The sequence below is a fragment of the Salarias fasciatus genome, chromosome 7, assembly GCF_902148845.1.
Source record: "Salarias fasciatus chromosome 7, fSalaFa1.1, whole genome shotgun sequence".
NCBI classification, from domain to species: domain Eukaryota; kingdom Metazoa; phylum Chordata; class Actinopteri; order Blenniiformes; family Blenniidae; genus Salarias; species Salarias fasciatus.
In genome coordinates, this window is record NC_043751.1 from 9,681,456 (window position 1) to 9,702,418 (window position 20,963).

Below are 20,963 nucleotides of genomic sequence, written 5' to 3' on the forward strand. Positions count from 1 at the left end.
CTCTCTCTCTCTCTCTCTCTCTCTCTCTCTCTCTCTCTCTCTCTCTCTCTCTATCCAGTCGTGCGTCTCGCTGCTTGGTTACATGTTCGAGGCCAAATACTCGCGTTACGCACCACTAACGATCCACTCCCGACAGACTATCTGCTGCAATACAAACAACAAAACATTACTCACAGCAGCAGATAAGGTGTCGGCAGTGTGGACACTTAAGGAGAGGAAAAGGTGAAGGCGGCAGGCTGAGGGGCTGGAGCCGCAGTCAGGTGCGCTCTGCCTGCAGGTAACCCGAAACTCCGCCACGGCGGATGGATGATGAGGGAAAGTGATGAGTCCACACACTGTGCGGCTTCTAAAGGGCACGCACGAGGACAGCCTGCTCCGTTTATTGAAGCATTTCTGGATTCAGAAGTATTGTGTTGCTTTTCTGTAACAGTTTGTCCCTTTAAAAAAAATTTGAAAAAAAACTTTCCCTGATGATGATGGATGAAAGCTTGCGCCTCTTGGCACAGAGGAGGATCGTCTTCCTCTCTCCGGGTCAAGTTGTTGCACAGAGGAGCGTCTAATAGCTGATTATTGGCTGAGCCGCCTCCGGCACACTGCTCGGCTCTGACCACTGGAGGCTCCCAGCTGCTTTATGCGTCACTTCGTCTCCGAGCCGCGGATCATGGCGGAGCTGCAGCTCCAGCGGGAAGTGGAGCCGCAACTTCTCAATGGGGACGACTTGAACGAGGAGCGGGAGGACGCGGACGCGTCGGAGTCGGCGAGGAAAAGGAGGAGGAAGAAGAAGAGGAATAAGACCGCGGCGACAGGTGAGAGGCATGAATTGGCTGAATTGCTGAAGAAAATATGCGCAAAAAAAATGGATAAAAGAATTGCATCCCTTGTGTTGCCACTCGGATGTGGAGCATCCGATATGCAGGACAGGAGACTTTTCAACCCTGTCCAGCTGTCCCAACTCCTGCAGGAGCTGCAGGAGCTCATCTGGGAACGGGACAGTCTCTGGACAAAAAAATTCAAATTCAACACCAGAACTGATTGAAAGCTGTCATTTGGTAATATGGCTGGAATAAAATGTAATTTTACTCCAGATTAATATGTTTTATCCCACAAATCCCTCTAAGCTGCAGAAAATTATGCAACAGAAATGTCCACAGTTTTAGTGCAGAGCAATAAGATGATGCCAAAAAAAAAAAAACAAAAAAAAAACATGTTGATAATTGCAGCACTGCTACTTGATAATGTGGAGATTTAAAAGCTCAGAGAGCACGAGTTGTGGAGCCAAAACCTGAGTCGAGTGGTCCATGCAGCGCTGCATCTGAAGGGCTAAATGTCATAATGCTGCAGGTGCCGGGCTGCACGTGCCCTTGAGGATATTGACTTCAGAGATTATTCACACCGCCTGCCAAGTTCACTTCGTAGTGGATGCACTTTCTTCAAATGACTCCGAACCACAAATAATTTACTCTCTCTCTCTCTCTCTCTTTCCTCGTGTATGCGTGCGCGTGCGTCCGAACGCGCATGTTCTCCTGCACATGCATGCACAACAGTGTGTGACTTTGCAGCAGGGACGACTGAAGCTGAAGGGGACGGAGAAGCCGGGGGTGTCTCTGACATGACCAAGCAGCTGGAGCAGCAGATACTAGAGGACAGGGAGAAGGCTGACGATGGAGATGAAGGTATCTTCCCACCATCATCATCATCAGCAGCAGCAGTCTGGAAGTGCTTCAAAAAAAAAGTGCACTGTGAAGTTCAGCTTTTCATACCTGCAGTGTAGCGTTTAGTTTTCGATGCACTCTGGGAATTGTGCCCAAGTGTCCATCAATACTTCTCACTTTACAAACTGAACTGAAACTGATGGGGCTCTCAACAGATGGGGACGAGGGAGAGAACTCCGCTGGGAAAAAGAAGAAAAAGAAAAAGAAGAAGAAAGGATGTAAGCTTTTATTTTTTTTACTGCTGATTAGCACCTCTCTACAGACTGCTGGAGTTGTTCTTCCAACAGTTTGAACTCAGTTATTTACTTGAATTGAAACCACTGTGCGGGGTACATTTTTAATAGATATAGATTTAACGGTGCTCAAAGAGCATTGCAGCAAACGCATCCACGCTCCGGCGAGGCTGTTGAGGAGACTTTTGGTCGTCACGTAAACACAGACGCAGCACAACTGCTGTTTGACTTGGTTAATTTGCATCATTAGCGTTACATGATGCAGGAATGACCCTGGAGGTGTAGGACACGACTGGACGGCGTGCAGACAGGGCAGAGATAATGGCAGCTCATTTAGCAGCTGGACAGGGACGCAGTGAAAGACAGATTACAGCTCCAAATAACACAACTTTGTAGATTTGAATCGTGAGTTATGAATGGAACAGTTAGTTTTTTTGTAAAGCTAAATTAAAACGTCAATGTCATGAGTACAGGCAGGATAACTCCTGTTGTCTTTCCTCTGCTTCCTCTCTTTATCTGGGCCACAGTGAAGGGACAGACTGACCCTCCCTCAGTCCCAATTTGTGAGCTCTATCCCAACGGAGACTTTCCAAAGGGAGAGGAGTGTGAATACCCCCCATCGAAAGACGGGTGTGTGACCCCCACATCGTAACCTCCATGAGTTTCGCCTGTGTTGTAAGAGTTGGCTCCTGTGTTTGGGCCTGAACTGCTGCCTCTCCACCGCCAGGCGCAGCGCGGCGTGGCGCACCACTAGCGAGGAGAAGCGGGCTCTGGACATGGCCAACGAGGAGATGTGGAGCGACTTCAGGCAGGCGGCCGAGGCCCATCGGCAGGTCCGCTCCTACGTGAGGAGCTGGATCAAACCGGGGATGACCATGATCGACATCTGGTGAGAAACGCCTCATTCATGAGACTCCTGAGCCTCCTGATGTCAGATCTTCTGTTAAAGAACTGTCTCGTTGTGCTGTCCTCTGGCAGCGAGAGGCTGGAGGACTGTTCCAGGAGGCTGATCAAAGAGAACGGCCTGAAGGCCGGCCTGGCCTTCCCCACCGGCTGCTCCATCAACCACTGCGCAGCCCACTACACCCCCAACGCAGGAGACCCCACGGTGCTGCGCTACGACGACGTCTGCAAAATAGACTTTGGGACGCACATCAATGGTGAGCGCTGAAAACCTGTAGCATTTTACTCCATCGAATTCTCCAGGGAAAATAACGATTTGATTAGAATAGTGTTCATTAAAATAATATCATAATCTGACTGGCCTGGATACACTGATCTTACAATTAGCTTTTTTTTTTTTTTTAGATTAATGCATTTCTCCTAAAATAATTACCTTCTTGGAGCTGTGATGAAAAGCCAAACTCTGCTCTTGCAGGTCGGATAATAGACTGTGCCTTCACCGTCACTTTCAATCCAAAGTATGACCGACTGCTGGAGGCCGTGAGAGACGCCACCAACACGGGCATCAGGGTAACTCCGTCCTTCATCCTGCATACGCTTAGCTTTACTTAAAGTATTCCAGGAATGAGAATGACGATAACTGCAGTATTAATACTTTATTTGCAGTGATATTCTGATCTGAATTATATTGATTGTTCAGTTTTTCACGGTACTCATGAACCCTTTTCTGTCCCAGTTTGCTGGAATCGATGTGCGTCTTTGTGATGTTGGCGAAACCATCCAGGAGGTCATGGAGTCCTACGAAGTGGAGATCGATGGGAAAACATATCAAGGTAGACGGAAGCCTTTTCTTCCTGCACGTGTTCACTGCTCCCTCCTGCGTCCTGAATCTCTCCGTTGGTTTTACAGTGAAACCAATCAGGAACCTGAATGGACACTCGATCGGACCTTACAGGATACACTCAGGGAAGACGGTCCCTATTGTGAAAGGCGGAGAAGCCACCAGGATGGAGGTTTGTGGACCAGTCGGCGAAGTTCACTCAGTTCAGTCTAGATGCCGTACTGCAGCTTCTTCCTACTCCAGAGTCTGAATTTAAACCTTTTTCAGCTCTTTGACCTTGCATATAAATAAACCCGTTTTAATTCTTCGGTGTAATTGGAAGAGCGTGCGGCTGGTTGGGGTTACGACGGGGCGCAGAAAAGAGTTCCACTTGGTCGCTCTAACAGCTTCTTAGTCACCCTCGTCAGCACTTTAATTACACCTTTAATGGAATTACCAGGCGCGTCGGGTGGCAACACGTGTTCCGGCTCCGGCCCCGCGTTTTCACCGGAGGAGCGTTGAATTATGGGTTCATTAACGGGCCCGAGCTTTAACCAGAGGAAACACGGCGTTGTGATGCGATCGTTGTGTGATCTCGCACAGCTGCAGGACAGAAGTGTGCATTTTAATTGGCAAGTTGCTGCATGGAGCGTTTTACCTGATGGGTGCAGGAGAGTGGGGTGGGGGGTGGGGGGTGGGGGGGGGGGGGTGATGCTGATGTGGCAGCTTTGCGCATTGTATTTTTAGCCGAGGTGTGCTGGTTGGAACAGGACCATTACCCTCTCTGTGATGGGAGCGTGCGCGGCCCGAGTGGCAGCTGGGCGTGCCACGGGGCCGCCGGCACTCTGACTGATTATCAGTGCGGCGAGCGGGGGCGTCGCGGTGTTATCAGCTAATACCACAGGGACGCCGACGACAACGGCGTGCTGATAGAGACACAAAGTGCCAATGAAACCCTGCCGATCGACTCGGCATACGGGGCTGCTGGAGAAAAGGACACTCCTGTCATTAAAAGACAACATGAGCGTCTCAGCAGCTGACAAGTTGAGGGTTTTTTTTTAGTAAATTCACTGTCAGTCCCCTTTATTCTTGTGCAGTTTTTCCTCCAGTACCATCACACCCAGTCTGCCCTACTGTAAGACATTCTGTGTTATTCTACATTTCATGTCTCTTGTTGTTGTCGCTGCCTTTCAGGAAGGTGAAACTTACGCCATCGAGACCTTTGGCAGCACTGGAAGAGGTGCAGTGCACGACGACATGGAGTGCTCGCATTACATGAAGAACTTCAACGTTGGACACGTGCCAATAAGGTCGTTCCTTCCACCTCACCCCCATACTTAAACCTTTTCACCACTGTTATTATTTCTCTTACTGCTCAGTTTTAAACTTTCTGTTTATAAATACAAATACATATAAACTCAATTCCAAAAATGTTTATAACAATGTGTTAAATGTAAATTAAAACAGGAATGAATGATGTGCAAATATAAGCCATGTTATTCTCAACAACAGAGCATTTCATGTTTAGAAAAGAACAGTTTACCTGCTTATTGCAGTTTAGGTCTTAGCTTCAGGTGTCAGAAAAAGCTGAAAAGGCTGAAAAAGTGACAGAAATAATTTAAGAAGTGGGTCAGCAGCAGGTCAGAAATACGACTGGGTGTAAGAGAGCAGCAGCCTGACAGTTGTTTACCATCACAACAGGATTGTGTAAAACTACAAAATCGTTAAAAAGCCAGTTTCTTGTGCCGATCAGTGTGTGTCCAGCAGCACTTTGGATTCTCTGTAATGTTTTGGGAAATCAGGGTGACGGTGTGTTACAGCAGCCTGGTTCATTTATTGGCACCCGTTAAGTTAACGCTTTGTTTCCATCCCTTTGTTCATTCTTCCGCAGACTTCCAAGGGCTAAACATCTGCTGAATGTGATCAATGAGAACTTCGGCACTCTGGCGTTCTGCCGCCGCTGGCTGGACCGCCTGGGCGAGAGCAAGTACCTGATGGCGCTGAAGAATCTGTGCGACCTTGGCATCATAGACCCGTACCCGCCGCTCTGCGACATCAAGGGCAGCTACACCGCCCAGTACGAGCACACCATCCTACTCAGGCCCACCTGCAAGGAGGTAGTGAGCCGCGGAGACGACTATTAGGCATGCGGCGGCGTCCCAGGGGAGCCGGGAGGAGCAGGACGCCTCAGAGACACTGAATCTCCTCAGACTGAGAGCAATTATGCAATATTTCAATAAATTCTTACTGCTTTGATCCCTTTAGGTAATTGTTTTAGCAAAAAAACTCGTGTCATGGCGGTAGCTTGTTAGAGTCTATTTATTTTCTTTAAAGGATCGAGCCAATAGACAAAGGGCATATCTTTAAGAAAGTAGTGATGTCTTTTAAGTTTTACTTCAATGTGCTGCTTTTAGGAAAAAAAATATGCAGAAGAAATTTATGCAAAAAGAACTGTGCAAAAAAGATTTAGACGAGCACCTTGTCTGAACATGCTATGCTTATAAATGCCTTGTTAAGACCATGTGAAGGAGCAAAAAACTGCTGTGAAATATTTATATTTCTATATTTCTTTGCCTGATTTTAATTTGAAGCAGTTTTATAAGAAATAAATTGTAATAAATCTTGCACTCAACGCCGTGTCTGTTTTCATAAGTGGGTTAACGTTTTACTGCAGCACTGCAGCAGTGACAAAAAAATAGCAGAATCTCCTTTGATAGAGAGTCAAAAATTACATTTTCCAAACCGATCATAAATGACCTGCTTTTTAATCATTTTAACACCAAAAAAGAAAAAAAAAATCCATTCCTGTTTATTTGACCTATCGCAGACACGTTGCAGTGCATTTCTCCTCTTTAACCAAGCGAGGGCGGCACTCGTCAGGGGTTAATCATCAGCCAGCGGAGATGCTGCAGTGAGACACAGGAGGCTATTCATAGCTCTGTGCTTCAGCATAATGTGGCCATGGGGTGAAATGGACATTTCCCAGAAGCACTAAGAATGAGCACGCTAATGTGGATTTTATGCAGTTTGGATGAAAAAAAACAAACAAACAAAAAAAAAGACACAAACAGGAACAGCATTAGAAACATCGCACTGACAGCCGAGTGTGTTCACACACCCCGAATCACCGCTTTGTCCTCTGTCCTGGATCCTCCAGCCCATTTTCTCTTATTTTGGTCAAGTCTTTGGGACAAGGACGTGGGTGGTGATGCCATGGCTGAGGAATGCGTCCTGTCTCCTCGCGCAGTGTGTCCTGCTCCTTGGAGACGGCCGAGCCGGCCTATTCTTAACCGGGCCTGGACTCTGGATCTGATACACTCTGATGTCAATTAATACCAGGGCTTTTAATACGGGTTTATTTTGAGGCCTCCGGAGTCACGGGTCAAAAAGAGAAACATATATTAGGAAAGTGTGCACTCTCTCTCTCTGACGTGCACTGCACACACACACACACACACACACACACACACACACACACACACACACACACACACACACACACACACACACACACAGGCTCTGAAGTGGATCCACCTCATACAGAAGTAAGTCTTTGGAGGACATCAGGAGGAAAATCGTCCTCCTGGAAGTTAAGCTTTGCAAAGTTTCACTTTCATAACTACACTGGCAGTTAAGAGCAAACTCAATCCCAAGTGTGTGAGCCTGCTGTGCCGTGCGCACTGCAGGCGGGCGAAGCTGCGGCGGAGAGTACTCTGCTCTTGTCAGTCGGCAGGCGGGCGAGTGTGTCGGGGCAGAGCGGAGCTCTTCAGATTAAGCTGCCTGATTCCTTAAATGTTTTCCTCGTCCTCTCTCTTCTTGCTGGAGTTACTTGTTCTGACCTGCACAGACTCCTTCAAGGACGTCAAGCACACACACACACACACACACGCACACACACACACCAGGCATTCTGTCATCCTCCTCATTCATGATGTATCACCAATATCTGCCAGACGACGGGGACGGCTCGGCTCGCGTCACAAAGTTTTGACAGTTTGCAGTGTTTCGGCTCGTTGACTCCGATGGCTCCTCCATCCAGGAGGCAGAACGGCTAAACGTGTATCTAACATGTGCTCCTCACTTCTTTATAAATAATCTGAAAATACTTACAAGCGGAGACATAACACAGGATTCAAATTCCAAGCCCAGCTTTGTCTGGATCAAAATCTTTATGGCTTGTGTTTTTCTTTCTTTTTTGCCTCTTTGATCTTGTCTGACTGTAGTCTGACAGCCTGTCTGCCCTTCCCGAGAGCTTAATTCAACCACAGGTCAACTACAATCACAGCCCTGGGAGTTCCAGTCCAAAGGCTTCCATTTGGGAACAGAAGAAAAAAAGCAGAAGGCATCGCTTTTCGCTTTCACCCTCAAGTCTGAGCGACGTCAAAAGTCTGTGTTTTCCAACTGTTTTACCCACGTTGCCAGTCAGTGGGAACCTCCTCCGCTCTGCCACCGGGGATCCAGCTCGTCCGCATCCTGCTGGCCGTCGCAGCTCTGTCACGTTTCCTACCAGAGGCTGCAGTCTTTTCTGAGGATATGCAGGAGTTTTCGTCCCAGGCTCGTCTTCCACGGTTTAACAAAGCTTTTGGTGTTCACCATAAATCGTCCAGTTTTCCTGTCTTCATGTCCGGCCACCACATACTCAGACCCTGGAGAAGTAGAGATGAGAAAAACAAATGCATTTTTGAATAGAATTTATGGTGAGAATGTCATTTAAATGCACAAATATAAAGAAAGATCCTTGAGAAAACGTTGCTAATGGATTAAATGCAGTGCTGCGTTGGTGCGCTGGGTTCACCGTTAACAGAAATCACCATTAGGAAGAATTAGGTGTAAAACCGTCTCATAACAGTAAAGTGGCTGCAATCTTCAGATTGTAAATGTCCAGTTTAAATGAGTGATGGAGGCTGTTGGCGCCCAGCCAAAGCCTCTGTGAGCAGAAACGGGCATCTTCCGTTTTATGAGAAGCTGGCAGATTGTCCACTCGAGAGTCAAATGAAATGAAAGACGTCCGCACAGAGAGCGGCGGCTGCGGCTGCTGACCTGGGTTGAGGATGGGACAGGTGCAGCCCTGGGTGGTCCAGGACTCCGGGTACAGAGCGACGCTTCCTCTCTGGATCTTCAGCTGGGGTTTTTGGTGCAAGACCTTTTTGACCTTGACCTCCACCTCAGCGTGTGAGCCTCTATCATGAGCCGACATAACCTTCACCATCATCACTGCCAGAACAACACACGGCGGATTCCAGTCAGACTTCAGCTTTATGCAGAGTTTTTACTGTGTGTCGATGAGACATTATCAGCCACATTACTACAAGTGTGTGTGCGGAAACAAATGTGGCGAGCACAAAGGTGTGTGTGTGTTTACAGTCAGAAGCCAAGTGGACATATGGTCTCCTAATGCAGGGATTATTTCCAGGTGGAGGTTCCTCTCAGATGAGGAGCTGTAGTGTCAGTGGCTTTTCTTTACTGCACCCTGCGGCATAATCACACCACGAGCTCTCTGGGGACTCCTCAGCAGCCACATTTACACTGCTCTATGCACCCCGATGGGCCGTATTTTTTCGGGTTTTGTTTGCATAATGGCAGAATTGGCTGGAGTATTACTGCAGCAGCAACTTCTGTAACGACTGCATTGATGATCACTTTTCTTTTGAGCTGATTTTAAAATGTTGGGGCGTTTTCTTTAACTAATGCTGAGTTATAAAGATCTACGTTTTTGCTTTAGGGGATTATGAAAGCAAAAATTAATGAGATTCTGGAAAACTGGAGGCAACTAATTTGCAAAAGTCACTTAATTCAGACAACTTGCAGTGGAGATCCATCATAGGAGATCGAGGGACGTATTCTATATTAATAATTTCTTGGCTTTGAGGCAGCAAAGTGAATAATCATTGTCACAGTTAACACAGTATTTCAATAAATAAAATGACTTACCGTAGTCATACTCTGCAGCACAGAAGAGTTTCGGGCTGGTAAGAGTCACTTCCACACATTGACACTTCTCTGGGAAAACAAACAGGGAGATTTAATCGATTATTTCCTGGTTGTGAACAGCTTCAGCAAAAATGGCACTTGTATCTATGTAACATAGTTGTGTGGAGTTTATGGAGTGTGTTGTGACCTGTGACTCACCAGAGTGGTGCAGTGCAGAGAAAAGCTCCTCTACCCTAAAGAGAGCAGTCTCACTCTTATTGCTGCTGTGTCCCGTGTGGCCGGCGGCTGTATAGAAGACCTCCACATCCGAGCTGTGCCGCAGAGGTAGAATCAGTCAGAGGGAGGGCCCGCTTCGGCGCTCACAGCCCGGAGAGCGCTCTGCCCTCTAAAGTATAGATCACTGGAGCCACATTTACTCCCTCTAAAACGTATGGCTGAGTTTTGGCTCTCACCCAGAAATGCAGTCGCCGGTGTAGGGGTCACAGTCCCCCGTGCAGTCACATGGACGGCAGCCGTACTCGCGGAGCCCCCAGTATCCCGGCAAGCAGCTGTCGCAGCGGGGGCCTCCGACGCCGGGTTTACAAGTGCACTCCCCGCTGCCGGGGTCACAGAGAGGGCCGGCGCCCGAGAGCGCCGAGCCGACGGGGTGGCAGGAACAGGCTGCAGGGGACAGAGGTGACAGAACACGTCTGTGGCAAGAGGCCTGCGAGCGCTCGGCACACACCGCGAACGCGCTCACGCTTTGCTTTCAGAGACACCAACAAACAGAGTATAAATAGCGAGCTCCCATGACGGCACGCTAGTTAAATGCATTTTATCATCCACTTGTAACAAGCGACAAGCTTCAAGCACGCACTCAGTGTGCTCTGAGCAGCTGGAGCACAAACAAACAGAGCGCCGCTCTCATGGGCTTCCAGGCCGCAACTGCCTCAGGGAGCCGAGTAATGATTCCCAAAGTTACATTTCTCGTTGGAAAAAAAAAATGGTATGAGAAGAGGAGGGGAAAAGGGCAAGAATGGGAAAAATGTGCTCAGGCGGACCATGAGAAATTCCTCCATTGTTTGTGATCACAGCCACGTTCCGAAACAGCAACACTGTCAAATAAAGCCTGAGTGGCAGAGATCCCTGCAAAGAGGCAGGCTGGAGAAATCCCACCGGCAAGGCAGCGGCTTAGAGAGAGGCTGAGGCGAAAACCATAATCAAAGTGATCGATACGCTCTAATCTGGAGGGTGAGGGGAAAAAAAAAATCAAATCTCCATTACTGCCCTCCAACTATCAAAGGCTGCACCTCGTAATTGGAATTCTCCCTCCTGGCGTCCATCCAGACGGAGTTATGGTTTCAAGCAACAACAAGAAAAGAGGAGGGCCGAAGCGGAGACTGGTCTCACGTTTGCAGGAATCGTGCGCCGTCCTGGGCCGGCCCGGGTCTCTGTAGAAGCCCCTCTTGCAGCTCTGGCAGTGGCGGCCCTCCGTGTTGTGGCGGCAGCCGTCACACACGCCGCCGCTGCGCCGTCTCGACGCCAGCCACAGGTCTCGGCTGAAGTGGCAGCTCTCGGCGTGGCCGTTACATTTGCACCCTTGGTTAAGAGAGAGAGAACGAGGCATTACATGTCAGTCAGCTCCTCTTTGACCTTTGAACCTCGGTGACTGTAGTGACGGCACTTGGATGACAACACTGCTCTGTTTTCAGAGTCTGAAAGGATGCATTTGATTTCTGACACTGAATTCATGTCCAGAATAAGTCCACTTGCTGCGTCCTCCTCTGCATTTGACCGCTTTTCTCCATCACTCACTCTGGCACTCGTGCGGCGTCCCCGTGATGCCGTTGGCCGCCTGCCAGGGCTGGTCGTTGTGAAGAGGCGCACAGCGCTCGCAGTGGTCGCCGGCCGTGTTGTGTCTGCAAACACACTTGCCGTGGACCTGCGAGACAAACACAACAAACAAGAATGGGATCATCATCATCGCGCTTATCAACTTTTTATTTATTATCGTTACTACTGACTGCATGCTCCACTGCGAGACTGAATTCAAGAAAACAGTTTCTATTTATATACATGTTTGCTCAAATTTATAATGATGATTAATGGTTTCACATAGCTTCACATCAACATGCAAAGTGAATATTCCAAGTGTTCATCTTAAGTATTGCAACATACTAACTTTTAAATGTACACTGACAGTGTTTACGCGCTGTGTAACACGTCTACATTCCTTAAACTAAGGAACCAGCGCTTCTCTTCCCCACTCAGTAAAAAGAACAACATGACCGAGACTATAGGTTGTTAAAGTATTAGACTGAAGACCATAATTAAAGTTTCCACATCCTTAAATCCCTGTAATGGTAGGTAAAGCTGAGGCTTAATATCCAGTCTTCGCTGCAGCCCTCGGCTTCAGTGGCACATACCAGCACACCAGCTGAGCAGCGAGGGAGCGGCGAGAGCAAAACGCCCAAAAAACACCTTCAGCCCAGTCTCACCACGCTGACAAAACCGGGAAGTTTTCACAAACTTTCACCCGACAGAACACTGAATAGAGCTGATCAGACTGTGCGCCTCATAAGGCCTCACCATGTTGCTGGCCTTCTGCTGGCTGGGCCGGTAGCCCCGGGCCGGCACGCACTGGTCGGCGTGGCCGTTGCAAAGGCAGCTGCCTTTCACAATGAAGTCGTAGACTGCGTAGTAGTCCGTGGGGAGCTGGGCGGCTCGGGGGAGCTTGGCCTGGCAGGGACACGGCTGGTTCTGCAGCAGACGCACTCTCAGGTTGGTGATCGTGAGCTGGTCCTGAGCGGCCGGGCCGTACGGATCCACGGAGCGCCAGGGAGACAAGGCTCGGTAGATCACCTGGAGTTCAAAAAGAAAGGACACATAAAAGCCTCTCAGCGATGGGTCACTCGTGAAAGCCTCCTTAACGGGTGGATTGATCCTCCAGATACTGATAAACTATCCAGAAACCATGAATTATGTCTCTTATTTTTCAGGAAAGCCCAACAAAAACCATCGGGCATCAGTCTGGTTTTATTTTCATACTCCTCTATTGAGTTGTAAATGGTTCTTATTTCCTCTCTTTATATCTCACAGATATAATCAGTCATCTGTTTGCCTCTTGTTTTTAGACAGAACATAGAGTGTACCATGAACCGGACGAAGAGTGAAACATAAATTGATACAAAATGTGAATTAATTATCATTTTGTGCTTGATTCAGTGAAAGTTATCTTCAGTATAGCCAAAAGTTATGATTTGGAGGTTCAACATAAGGCTCCCACAACTCTACTTTTATGATAATTCAGTTAAAATGTTGTGTGAATTTAATTTTCCCAAACTAAAAAGATTTCAAGCCTTAAAGAGGAAATTGTTTGCACTTAAAAGTTATTTTAACTGAATAACATTCATTTAAACAAGATATCAGTGCATTTTTTTCTCTACTAGTCATTTCATGCTGTAGCAATTAGGATTTATACACAACCTCAGATGTGTTGTTAATATCAAAACCTAAAGCTGAATGATGGATGGAAACTTCAACATAAAGTCTTGTGAAATCCATCCGGCTAACTTATTAATCCCAGTTAATTCGCGTTAGCCGGTTAGTAACTATTACTTCACCTGGATATCGCAACAGTCTGCAAAGACAGACTTTTAATAACTGTATTTACATCTAATTTCTTCATAGAATGAAGGAAAATATATTTTCTGCGTTGTTGTGACATTTAAGCGTTCACCAACAGACATAACACTGTTCACAAGGTGACGTACTGGTAAAACACAAGCGATCCCCCACACGCCGGCACGGTCTGGGGTCCCCTGCCGCAGAGAGTAATCCTCGCTCGCTGCCTCTCAGGGCTGTCTGCGGCCCCCTCTGTACATGAATGAGCCTGCTCATGAATTAAACATGTCTGGTTATGCGGCTCAGATCTCCTCGTGATAATACGGCGTGTCCAGAAAAACGCTTTGAGAGCGCTTCAAAGGGAAAAAGTGAAGAGTGATGTTGGAGTTGTCGATGGCAGATCAGTGTGAGGCTCAGAAGTCTCCCAGTCCATCAGAGCAGGGGGGTTCGTTTACAAAGCTCAGGCGGCTGTTTGCTCTGCGGTTTGTGTGATATCGGCTTATAAAGTGTCCCGGTGCCAATAAAACGGACAACAAGACGGGAGCAGATGGCGAGCAGCACTGCTGTAGAGGGACGGGAGAGTGTCTGGCAGCGGGTTTTGATGTGGTCACTCCAGGACCTCCGAATTAAAATCACCACCACTGTGTTTCCAATCTCTCTCTGAGCTCCATCACACACACACACACACACACACACACACACACACACACACACACGACAGTGTGTGGAAAGTGATTACAGATCTTTCAATTATCTGTGAACTGAGATGGATTAAAGCTTTATTTTATGCAGAGTTTTTTCCCTAATAGGCAAATTGTGTCCATGATTTTTTTTTTTTTCATGAATCATCAGTCAGTGAGATTTATATTATTTAATGCAGAGAGCAATTTTCTGGAAAGAACCCCGGTTTTTCTGCTTTATTTATTCCACCAGGCATGGACAGAATTCACCCCTCCTGCACAGTGATGAACACTAATTCGCCAGACGTAGCAAAATATATTTATATCAAAGCACAAAAAGTGAGGTTGAAATTCAGATTTTAAACTAATCATGCTTTATTAATCCCTTTGGGAAAATTACATCTCCCATAATCACCCATCCTATTTCCATGTGGTCTGCAGCCACATTAAGGTGCACCTGATGGGGGTCAAAGGTCATCAATCAGTTTTCTATTTGCCAACATTTCTCATTTGCCATGTCTTACATTTATTACATTATAATAACTGATAAATATAAATGTATAAATTACAAGTATAACATTTTATTCTTGAAATTTCCAACTTGTTTAAGGAGCGTTTGGGCGTGAAGTGCTGTGTTTGTGAGGCTCACCTCTCCTCTGGTGCACGGGAAAGCAGCGGAATACTTGGAGGTGCATGCGGGTCCGCCTCCCTCCGGTTCGGAACCCTCCGCCACGCCGAAGTGCCGCTGGCAGTCCCTGGAGAAGAGCCGGAGCGTCTTCCATGTGCGCCCGCGGTCCTGGGAGCGCTCCAGCAGCATGGCGGCGGGCCGCGGCGAGCGGAACACCAGGATGAGGTGCGTGAAGAGGAACTCCGTCTCCAGGTCCAGCTGGAGCGTCTCCTGGCTCGAGCCCCCCGCGGACTGCCACCAGGTGTCGGGGAAGCGGAAGGAGGAGTCGCTCATGGCGGAGGGAGGGTGCGCCTGGCCGGGGGTGGCCGCGGCGCACCGGCCGCACCTCGCGGCGGGGCAGGACTCCCTGCCGCGGGGCGCAGAGCTCTGTTTGTAGAAGCAGAAAGGCTCCGAGGAGTTGGAGCCGCACACCGAGCCGGTGCTCAGCACCCTGCCCTGGGCCAAGTTGCCCATGCGGGGGTTGCAGGCTCTGCCGGAGCAGCGGCGCTCCGCAGCTGGATCTTTCTCTTTGGGCGTTTCTGGAAGACATGAGTGAGTGTAATCTGAGTAAATGAAAACATTGTGTGATTTACTCTCCATTGACTCAACACATTAATCCAAAATCCACTGGTTCGAGTCCCGACGGTGTGACTCAAGTTTTTACGCACTGAAGTGGAGTTGTGGCGCGCACCTGTATACACTCATTTCTGGCTTTGCTTCTTTCAAACAAATGCACACTTTATGTTTTAAAGATTTCATGCAGTGAAAATAAATTGAGAACAGTTTCAAGCTGATCCGAACTCACCAGCTGGAAGAAGAGATGATGCGCACAGCGGGAAAAAGAGGAATAAAATCCGCAGTAACATCCTGGAGCGGCTCTAACTTTACATTAGGTCAGTCTTCCTGTGATTGACAGCAAATGGTTCTTAGAAAACCCGACTGTAAACATCACGCACCTTCCTGCTCCTAACAGTTTAAAAAAATGAATTGGATCGCACACTTTTGGAAACGCGGATTTTTTTTAAGTTTCTTGTTATCTTCCCATGCTTATCTATATATGTCTCTGTTCTCTGGGATCTCTGCAGACATCATCCCTTAAATTACTCCATCCCACGCACCTCAGGATTCAGCTCCACTGTGCTGTTTCATTGACATTTGGGAATATGAAGAGATGAGCGCCGCCCTCCTCTGCTCTGTTCACATGACCACTCCCACTGCTCCTAAACCCACTCTCCACACACAGCATCAACAACAACACCAGCAGTGGAAGGAAATAAAGCATGCCTTTAAAGATTATAGTTCTCAAAAGTGTCATAAAAGATCATTTTATTGTCATATTTGTGTATAATTTGCCTGTAATGAGAACGTTTCTCATCTTTAAATGATTCCCCTGCTTCTCATCCTCCAAAGCAGGATTCGTCTCCTCAATGAACTATTTCTAAAAGCGCCTCTGATGATATGAAACAATTCCTGAGTCAGTGACATTCCCTCCACAAACCACCCAGGTGTTACATTCCTGACGCTCTGCGCTGCTTTATCTGCCTCCTCAGACAAGACAACAGCCTTGAACCCAAGGGGTCGCGCAACCTTTGACCCTAATAATCATCCAAAAGTGACATTACCTCACTGAGGAGAGTTCAAGAACAAAGAAAAAAAAAGAAAAAGTCTCTATGACACCACAGGCAGGCAGATTTAATATACTCATCTGATACCGTGTGAAGGTTTGGGCTGAAAAAAGGATTTTTTTTAAGAAAGAAAGTAGCCAAAAACATGAGAGGGTGATGAGTGAAGATGAAAAGGGGAGCGAGAGCAGGCGGTCCGTCTTACCTGTGAATAACATGAGGTCATGAGGAATCTGTTCTCACAGTGACAGCGTTCTGTCACATGAATCATCCTCTCATGTGTTCAGGCTGGAGGAGGAGAGGCGGGGGCGGCGGGCGTTCTCAGTCTCTTCCCTCAAGGCATCTGCTTCCCCAAGGATCAAGACATTCCTGGAATGCTGCGGCTCTCGTCACAGCGACGGCCTCCCCGTTTCGGAGGAACAGGGTTCACGTCTGTGTGTTTTTAGATTTGCACGGGTTATTTTGGTTGTCTCCAGATGATCCGCCGGGGCAAAGGGCCGACGCACCTTGAGCTGCTCTCTTTGTACGCTTGCGTGTTTTTCAGTCTTCGAATCCCAGGAGTCCTCGCAAAAAAATGCTACAGGAAGGATGTCTAATCTGGGCCGGTCCGTGGTGTATTCCCCCGGCGGGATGAAAGCAGGACTTTACAAGCAAATATCTTAACTGTTTGTTGTTTTTTGCGTGTTACAGAGGCTTTACTCAGCCATGTCATTAAACAGTTATCTTGAAATGTACTGGTTTGTTTTGCCTTCAAAGGTTCAGTATGTGATGTTAGTTAATAGAAGGCAACATGTATTTTTTCATTCCATCACTTTTTAAGTGTTGTACTGTAGGTTTGTGTACTGAAGAGAGAAAGTAAACTAATCCTCTCATGTAAATCTCTTGTTTATTAGATACTAACAACCAAAACACTGACGGGAATTCCAAAGAGAGTATCCGACCGTGCACTGCAGCCACCAGACACAAAGATGGCGTCCTTTCTTATAATTTTGCATACTGCACCTGTAACATCTGGATCGAATACAGTAAAAACTGAGATGAAGAAAATCATATTGAGTTTGGATGTTTTTAAAACTCATTTGTGCAAAAAGTGATTGGACCTCAATTAAGCTCCAATAAAACTGAATAATGTCTTGAAGGTTTGGTGTGCATGACCTGGAACAATGATTTTCCTTATAGTCTTACAGTCTTGCACAAATGAATCATTTACCCCTTCATTTTTGCAGACATTGAAGTGTTTTTGAAGGGTACAGATTGATTTGCTTTTGTTTTCAAAGGAGTTTAGAGTCAGCGTTTCTATTTCTTGTTCTGAGCTAAGACAGTCAGCCCCTCTGGTTCAAACTGATCTGCCTCAAAGTTTAAAAATTCAGTTAAAAATGTATTTAAAATATAGTTTTCTTCTGCAGAACTTGTTCAGTGCATTAAAACCGCTCATGTAAAATGAGGTGTTGATCGTGGATGTACAAAACAATTTCGGCAAACACCAAGAACGAACGCTCCAAAGCGTGAAAACCACTTTCTTGAAATCACGCTGTCTGTCCGTTCACTTGCTTATTCAAAAATGTAGCGTTAATTCTAATTTGAATTACACAATCAACATTAATCAATAGTTTAAAAAAAAAATGAAAATCCTGCTGCATATGTTAACATACTGTAGATGCTAAATGAACTTAATCCATGGCCATTCTTCTCGTGTTTTAGCAGTGTTCTGGCTGCTGGCTGCAGCTTCGTGTTGACCTTAAACACACAAGAGTGCTATTCATCATCTCAACTATCCTCCAGCAAGAGAACAAATTATATATGATTCCCTAAGTGATAAAACATCCCTTTCAAAGAAAGTGCTATTCTCCATCAAAAGGCTGTCTCGAAGCTTTCTAAGACGTAATCTTATGAGTTATTTTCCCCTTTTAAAACAACCAACTCAAACACTAACATTCATATTCACTCTTCACAGTGATGGAGTAAATATATAGCAAAGGATTCCTGCATTTGGTTCAGTAACAGGTGAAAAGCTCCTGCTTGTGGTAAATCTTGCTGCAGTGCCGGACCTGCAGTCAGTGGTCCTCCATGATCTGGATCTGATGGTCCAATAAGTGGACGGTCCTGCTGGCCAGCTTTATTTCCAGACTGTAAAAGGATATGGTTCCCCTCCCCTCCCCGGCTGCCATGTCACCTAGTACCTTCAGCTCAGTGAACCGGCGCAACCTCAGCAAGTAATCTGTCTACTCTCCTGTAAAAGCCAGACAAAGAGCCAGACATGCTCCAGGCCAGGAGGGAAGGTGCCTTGCCCACAGGGGAGGCATTAAACGCAGCACTCCAAACACCCTCGTCACCGGTTGTCTTGCTCTTCCATTTTTATGGCGTTTATCAGCGCTATCTGTCTGCCTGGGCCTAGCCATAACATCGCCCCCACCCACGTTTCAGCAGCTGGCTTAATCTGCAGCGACAAAAAAAACTGAAACCAGGTCAGTGTTATGTAAATATTAGTTTAAAATGCAACTCCCGCCGTGATCTAACTCATTTGGCACGAACGCCGTTGGATATTTATATTAAACAACGAGAGCGGGACCCCCATCGCATGCTCTCTTTACCGGCCCTCTCGTTCAAACCCTTGTGGAAGTTTGCGCTCGGTGTTTTACACCACCTCTTGACATGTCCGCTCGCTGCACAGGAAAGAATTAACAGATGACCGAGCACAAGACTGATTTAACATCAAAGCCGGGGGCGGACACGGAAACAGGGAACCAGTGGGAGTTTGACATTCATGTAACTCGGGCCGGCGGATGTGTCCCTTTTCTTTTTGTTTCTTTTTAAAGTGTTGTGGGGTAGGTAGTCCCGCGGAGAGCTGAAGTGAAGCTGCGTCATACGGCAAATATGATATGACTCAAACGCACTTCCAGGATCAATGTGACCTCTGTTACTCTAGCTCAAAAAAAAAAAAAAAAAGTGGGACACATGTGCCTCCCGGGCTCAGGTGACAGTGGAACTCCCACTGCCTCCCTGTTTCTGAGTCTGTCCTGCTTTGATTCAAACAAAGGGAAGAATGTTCAGCGACGCACAGGAAGCTGGAGCCAATCAAGCCACAGGTGTGAGATCCTGTGTCGCTCTGATGAATGATGGCTTCAGAAATCAAACCAGCACCCCTTGAGGCAGAAATGACTGATATTACAGAAAATGGGATTATTTCCATGAATGGGTCTGTGCCAAAAGCAACCGTATCCACCAAATATTCAATAAAATGAATTAAATTGTATGAATGCAATACCAAAAGCTATCTTTCACTACATTTAGTCTTTTGTGGAAATGTTTTTGACTTCTTGTGCCTCGTTTGTATGTTTGATCCATCCGCTGTCTTTTGCCACTGGGGAGAAGTGACGGGACACCCTGGACAGGTCACCAGTCCATCACAGGACACACACTGACAGACAATCACACACACATCCTCAGCTAGTGGCAATTCAGAGTCACCAAAAATGCATATTTTAGAAGACAAAGAGCATTAACCACTCCATTAGCATGCCACTTTGTCAGAAAATTGATAGAAAAATCTTATGTAATTTTAAATACGGTATCTTTTAATGTCAGTGCATTACATATACTGTATGAATAAGGGGAAAACTCAATGCTGGACTTATTGTTGCTAATGGCTTTCATAACATTACCAATAATCATTATTTTTAAACCATGTAAAAGTGCCTTTAGACCCTTTAAATTTGAATTTTAAAGTTTTTCTTTGTTGTTTCGTCAAGCATATTTGGAAAAGTCTGTACTGCATTTTTTCCAAATCTGAACAGTGAGCTCGAAAAACTCAAAATAAAGCCAATTTTATTGACGTGTAATGCATTGAAAACATCTGCAACGGTTGCATTTTGCAGCCTTTTGTATGCATGTTGTTACAAACTCACCCAGGCAGCATGGTGTTGATGCAAATGCTAGTGTTGTTTTAACAAGGTTTCTTTATTCATTTTCGCAGCTCATCCAGACAACTTACATTCATGTAACAGTAATATAAGAAACAGCAAATCAAGAATAATTCCCTACCCTCTCCCCTATAGTTTCCAGGAATAAAGGAACATAATTTTATGTTAAAGATGCATGAGTAAAAGCAACAGAGCTAAATTCTGTCACCCTAAATAGAGCGGGAAATGCGGGCGACTCTCAGACTCCTCCGATAGTTTCAGAAAGTATTGTGAAAATCAGTAAGCAGCAATTAGACAAACTGGGATGTTTCCAAAACATGTGGATCAGAGCGGTTTGGAATTGCTAGCAGTTGTCACATATTGGATTTTTGGTTGACACAAATTTGGACAATTTAGCCTCGGTCCTGCGCAGTCGATGCAAAATTCTAAACATATATTTGCCCCATCATTTCTGACTGTAAGGTCTCAGAGATTTTCTGCACCAAGATCTCCTTCTTTCTGGTTTTTACGATAATTTCGAGTTTTGAAATCTTCATCCGTTCATATGGAATATACCTACCCTATCTTACTCTTTTGAGATGATATGAGGTTATTGATAGAATCAATCAGTGTGTTTGGAGGTTGTGAGGGAAGGTGAATTAGATCAGAAGACATGAAGCTACGGATCTGTAGGCATCTGAAGAAATGAGAACGAGAAAGACCAAACTTCAGTGTAACCTGCTCAAAGGAGGCAAACACGCCATCAATGCACATGTCATTAAAAGAACAGACCCCATTTGTTAAAGGCGGTGTGAAAACGGGATTCCCTAGGGAACGTGATGAGACAAAAGGTTACCCCTGTGGGACCCCGAACAACCGCTGACTCCCCCTGA

The 20,963-nt window shown here is 46.4% G+C and overlaps 2 protein-coding genes across 5 annotated transcripts; one reads left to right on the plus strand and one right to left on the minus strand.

The window, feature by feature from the left end:
• Positions 1–616: 616 nt before the first annotated feature.
• Positions 617–6,035, plus strand: LOC115392005 (methionine aminopeptidase 2-like). The gene is made up of 11 exons (XM_030096477.1): positions 617–806; positions 1,545–1,673; positions 1,868–1,930; positions 2,473–2,575; positions 2,673–2,834; positions 2,924–3,105; positions 3,324–3,418; positions 3,585–3,681; positions 3,758–3,861; positions 4,863–4,978; positions 5,560–6,035. Exons 1-11 carry the CDS (start codon positions 632–634, stop codon positions 5,810–5,812), a joined length of 1,479 nt encoding a protein of 492 aa, XP_029952337.1. The 5' UTR covers positions 617–631; the 3' UTR covers positions 5,813–6,035.
• A 1,434-nt stretch (positions 6,036–7,469) lies between these two features.
• Positions 7,470–16,685, minus strand: LOC115392003 (netrin-4-like). 4 transcript variants are annotated; one of them, XM_030096474.1, is made up of 11 exons: positions 16,377–16,685; positions 15,355–15,452; positions 14,532–15,088; positions 12,168–12,440; positions 11,394–11,520; positions 10,989–11,177; positions 10,052–10,259; positions 9,798–9,910; positions 9,600–9,668; positions 8,709–8,882; positions 7,470–8,314 (listed from the first exon to the last, which is right to left on the minus strand). In XM_030096474.1, the coding sequence occupies exons 2-11, from the start codon at positions 15,413–15,415 to the stop codon at positions 8,172–8,174; spliced, it is 1,914 nt and encodes a 637-aa protein (XP_029952334.1). In that variant the 5' UTR covers positions 15,416–15,452; positions 16,377–16,685; the 3' UTR covers positions 7,470–8,171. The 4 variants fall into 4 exon arrangements, with proteins under 4 accessions (XP_029952334.1, XP_029952335.1, XP_029952336.1 ...); XM_030096475.1 differs by lacking the exon at positions 16,377–16,685 and adding an exon at positions 15,668–15,804; XM_030096476.1 differs by lacking the exon at positions 15,355–15,452.
• Positions 16,686–20,963: the final 4,278 nt, after the last annotated feature.